At 49.1% G+C, this 4,725-nt stretch overlaps 1 protein-coding gene across 1 annotated transcript; it reads right to left on the bottom strand.

Moving 5' to 3' along the window:
• Positions 1-332: 332 nt before the first annotated feature.
• Positions 333-4,364, bottom strand: Slc25a4 (solute carrier family 25 member 4). Its single transcript, XM_006970885.4, has 4 exons — positions 4,116-4,364; positions 2,268-2,754; positions 1,643-1,783; positions 333-808 (listed from the first exon to the last, which is right to left on the bottom strand). Exons 1-4 carry the CDS (start codon positions 4,224-4,226, stop codon positions 651-653), a joined length of 897 nt encoding a protein of 298 aa, XP_006970947.1. The 5' UTR covers positions 4,227-4,364; the 3' UTR covers positions 333-650.
• Between the last annotated feature and the right edge of the window lie 361 nt (positions 4,365-4,725).

Here is a 4,725-nt window from a genome sequence, read left to right as displayed (position 1 = left end):
GTAAAAGGATTCTGTGCGGGAACTAAACAAAAGAGCACGTCCTAAACGTGCAAAATCCTTACCTCTGGGCCTGCAAAGCTTAGCAGAGACTCAGCGTTCCTAAAGACCCTGTGGAAGAGCGTGTGAACTGTGGAAGCTCTGTTCATGTTCCCACTCTCCAGCCTTCAGCCACAGTGTGATAAGATAGTACAGGATCTGCTTATGTTTGAAAAACAGCTAACGTGTTCCGTATAGGGCATGCACACAGGGGTCACTGACAAAAGGATCCTGCTAGAAAATACGCATCAATGCTTCTTAACCTGTTAGCAGTTAATGAGTTCAGGGAGATAAAGTGTATTGAGTAGTCTTTATTAATGATTCACATTCGGTTACTTTTTTCATTATCAGTTCTTCAGTTAATTAATTGAACAAGTATGATAAGCTATCTCCTGTTTGCTGTGGGAATCTAAATGTAAAATAAATACAAAATACACTTGTGGTTTAATGAATACTCAATGAAGCGTTTTTTTCTGAGGTATTCCTTATGGTCTGGTTTTACCCAAGATCTGTCTTTTTATTTCCTTAAGAATAGTCTGTTAAACCACACAATGGGATCGGTGAACTTGTGAGCCAAGTCCACTGTGAACCAGTGAACTTGAGTTTTAATTACATTAGACGTATTTTTTGATCTCATCATACAATACCAGTACAAAAGCACCCCCCATGCCTCTCAACACATTGGACCAGGCACCTTTGAAGAAAGCATTGGCTCCTTCGTCTTTCGCAATCTTCCTCCAGCAGTCAAGTGTCCCCGTGTACATAATATCAGCTGTGGAGACAAATGTGGGTAAGGCTTCCTTTCTTCACAAAGACCTGCATGCACATTATTGGCCATCAAGCCCCAGCCTATACAATAGTCCATGAGACATCTGCCTGGCCTAACTCTTATCTTCTAGCACCCCTATTCCTCAAACTCAAGATCAGTTAAGTAACAATCAAACAGCCCATTTACACACTGTCAGACTAAAATTGGAAGGCAATGTGGGGAAGGGGCGGTATATTATATTCTGTGGATGACATTTTATGGATGAACAAACTAGCCCTGGTCTCAGATTATACTGCCCAAGATTATGCAAGAAAAATTAAAAGGTATGGCTGTTGGGTTATAAAAAATCCCCTCACATTTGGTGTTTTCTTTTTCTTTCTATTTTTTTTTTAATGGCAGTTTCTTGATTTTTACCTATGGAAGCTACACTATGAAAGCAGACTGCTTCAGGCCACTTCTCATCCAGCTAATCCTCCTCCTCATTCACACTTCCAATAACTATAAGGGAGCACAAGGCACATGTTTTAAGTGAACAGCTAATTCTTCGCCTTGCTCATGCACCCAGGCTGTAGAAAAAAAAAGAGGACCTGAGCTCTAGGTAATGCCAGATACCTAGGTCCAATTCTAAATACCTTGTTTATAATCTTACAATCTCTTTAATAAAAAAAGAAATTCCCTGAAGGGAAAGCTCAAGGGGAAACTGGAGTGTCGGTTTCCTAAATCCTTATTGAGTAATTCTGCCACTCAACCTAGGAAAACGAGGCCTCTGGGCACTCAAGAGTGCTCTCCAGGGGCAAACCCTAAGATTCACATCAGGAGAGCTCACAGCATGCTTACCCCCTTTCCGGCCAGACTGCATCATCATCCTACGACGCACAGTGTCGAAGGGATAGGACACCAGCCCTGCGACCGCCGTCACACTCTGGGCAATCATCCAGCTCACGATAATGTGCACATTCTTGGGGTCTGGCAACATCCCTGTGAGCAGAGCCAAGAAGCAAATGGCTATCGGTTTGGTTTTTTTTTTTTTTTCCTCATCAGCTTAGTAGAAAGCAGGTAGAGGGGAAGACAAGGCTACTGACCCAGCTCCATGTCCTGCCCTTCCACAAGAACCAGCTTCTCCCCAGGAACCCTTACACGCCACCAGGTAGCCAACCAAAGATGGCTGCTGCTGTCCCTTAGTCCAGGGAAGCTCCAGCTCTGTTGACATGGAGTTCCCTTCTAGTTCAACTAGACAGCTGTGTTGGGATAGCTCTGCAGCCTTTGGGTGGTAGCTCAAAGCCACAGTATTTAAAGTAGAGGACACAGAGGCTCCTTGGGTTATTGATTTACCCACACTGTATCACGTCACCTCCTCAGAACTCAGCTCAGAGACAGGAAAACCAACACAGAGGTCTTTGAGGAACTATAGGTCATACAGAATCCCCTCCCCACACCTTCCACCTCCAAGTCCCTCTCTCACCCTTGGCAGTGTCATAAACTCCGAAGTAGGCAGCTCTGTAGATGATGATGCCTTGGACGGAGACACTGAAACCCTGGTAGAGACCCTTCAGGCCATCCGACTTGAAGATCTTGCTGAGACAGTCGCCCAGCCCACTGAACTCACGCTGGGCAGATCCCTTGCCCACGTCGGCAGCCAGCCGGGTCCTAGCAAAGTCCAGCGGGTAGACGAAGCAGAGAGAGGTGGCACCAGCGGCCCCACCGGATGCCAGGTTACCGGCAAAGTAGCGCCAGAACTGCTTATGCCGATCCACGCCCCCCAGGAAGATCTGCTTGTACTTGTCCTTGAAGGCGAAGTTGAGAGCTTGGGTGGGGAAGTACCGGATCACATTGGCCATGTTGCCCCTCCAGAAGGAGAGAAAGCCCTGCTCCTTGGGGATTCTCACGACACAATCGATGATACCCTTATACTGTTTCTCTGCACTGATCTGTTTGCTGGCATGCTGGACCTAGTTGGGGGCAGGGAAGGGTGGGTGACAGAGGACAGACAGGGTGAAGAGAAGGGAAGACATGAGAAAAAAAAAAAGGTTTGTACTCCCTCAATTGCCTGTTTATTTTCTTGTTTACGTTTTTGTTTAAAGATACAATCATCCAATGTAGCCCAGGCTGGCTTGGTCAAAATCTCCTTGTATTTGCCTCCCAATTGCTGGGATTTCAGACGTGCACTACCATGCCCAGGGTCCTCCCCTTTTCTTCCCCTTCCTCTTCATGAGGCAAAAGAAAACTTCAATGTTTTAAATGCATCAGGAAATCAAGCAGTATCAAGGAAATGTAAATAAATGTTAGTTATTTGGTTAGGCTAAAAAACAATCCAAATTTTATTCATTATCAGGGCATTTGAGGGGGAAAAAAATAAAAAAAAGCGACCGAGTCATTTATCCATCGAACTTTCCTTGCAGGCTTATGGGAAATATAAATAGATAAAGATCCTTCCCTCAGCTCCCCATGACAATTCTGCAGTTTCTCTCGAATGTCCCTTGCGGCAAGGCTGTCTGAGCAGTAGTAGGTGCTCTGATGTGAACAAGCTCACCAAGCTTTACAGCCTGAATAATTTTATGATTATCCAGGTAATCGATTATTGAGTTAATACTGCTGTGGCCAATCTGTCGCAGCATTTTGTTGTTTATACTCCCAAATGGCTATTCCCCGGTGAATAGCTTTTGCCTTTGGGATAGATCAGATGATGACGTTGCCCTTTGATGAACAGATAGGGAGAAAATGTTATGGAGACAGGATGGCTAAGGCAATCTGAATTTATCCTGAAAAATTATTTCAGAATTTCTGCCTCAGCGTCTCCATCCATGAAATACGGGCAAAGAATTCGTAATAAAAGATGAATGAAATCAACGTTGGGCTATAGCGCAGGGCACGCGACACAGTGTGATCCCCAGTCAATGATTAATCTGATGCTTCTATTGTAAAAGGTGGGCGAAGACAAGAAGGTGCAAAGGATGCGCCCAAAGGGTGAGGCCGGCCTAAGAGGCCTTGGGTGGAACGCCGCTGCAGCAACCAGGCTCAGGATCTGGCTCGAGGTAGACCAGCTTCGGGTGGGTTTCCATATATAGACACCCCAACGCGGGTGCCACCCGACACCAGGAATCTGTCACTGACGCCGGACCTGTATCTGCGTAGAGGGCACCTTCCCCTTCTTGTAGGCCCCGGGCTTGGGGCCTAGCACAGATTTTTTTTTTGCCGCAGCGCCGCGCGCGCGCGCGCCAACACCGCAGCATCCCCGCGCCCCGCCCGCATCCCCGCGCCCTGCCGCGCCCCGCCCGCATCCTCGCCGCCCGCGCCACCAAGCCGTCCTTACCTGCAGCAGCAGTTTGACCCTCTCGATCGGGGCGACCGCGGTCTTGGAGACGGCGGCGGCGATGCCACCCGCCAGGAAGTCCTTAACGAAGCTCAAAGCCTGATCCCCCATGCTGACAGCCGGGCGCACACAGCCTGCAAGGAGCCGCTCTCTCGCTCTTGCCTACGCCCAGCCAGGCAGGCACCGCCACCTCGTCTCCGTCCCTGCGCGACGCTAAGGGGCCGCCCGCCTGACCGCAGCCCTCCTTATATCCCCGGCTCGGCGTCTCGCGAGAGGAGGAGGGACCCCGGCAAGCGCGCAGCGCGCATTGGCTGGGCAGGTGTCTGGACAGCCCCTCTCCATCCCCCTCCTTTGCAGAGGGCATTGGGGGCGAAGACACTTCCGGGAGCTAGGGCTGGGTTGGGGGGCTGTGCCTGCAGCTTGGGACATTTAAAGGGCAAATTCATGTTATCTGTCCCAGCCAGCCCAGGGAACACCGTGTCTCTGCCGCATGTGGGCCGTTGTATTTATAGCTCAAGAGGGTTTAGCCTGGGGCCGAGCTGGGGACCGAGAGGGGGCCCGATGCCTCAAGCGAAGCTCTCTTTGACCTCGATTCTGCACGATTGTGCTC

Source organism: Peromyscus maniculatus, chromosome 17 (genome assembly GCF_049852395.1).
Source record: "Peromyscus maniculatus bairdii isolate BWxNUB_F1_BW_parent chromosome 17, HU_Pman_BW_mat_3.1, whole genome shotgun sequence".
NCBI classification, from domain to species: domain Eukaryota; kingdom Metazoa; phylum Chordata; class Mammalia; order Rodentia; family Cricetidae; genus Peromyscus; species Peromyscus maniculatus.
Note: the sequence above shows the minus strand (reverse complement) of the source record. Positions and strands in the feature narration are given on the sequence as shown.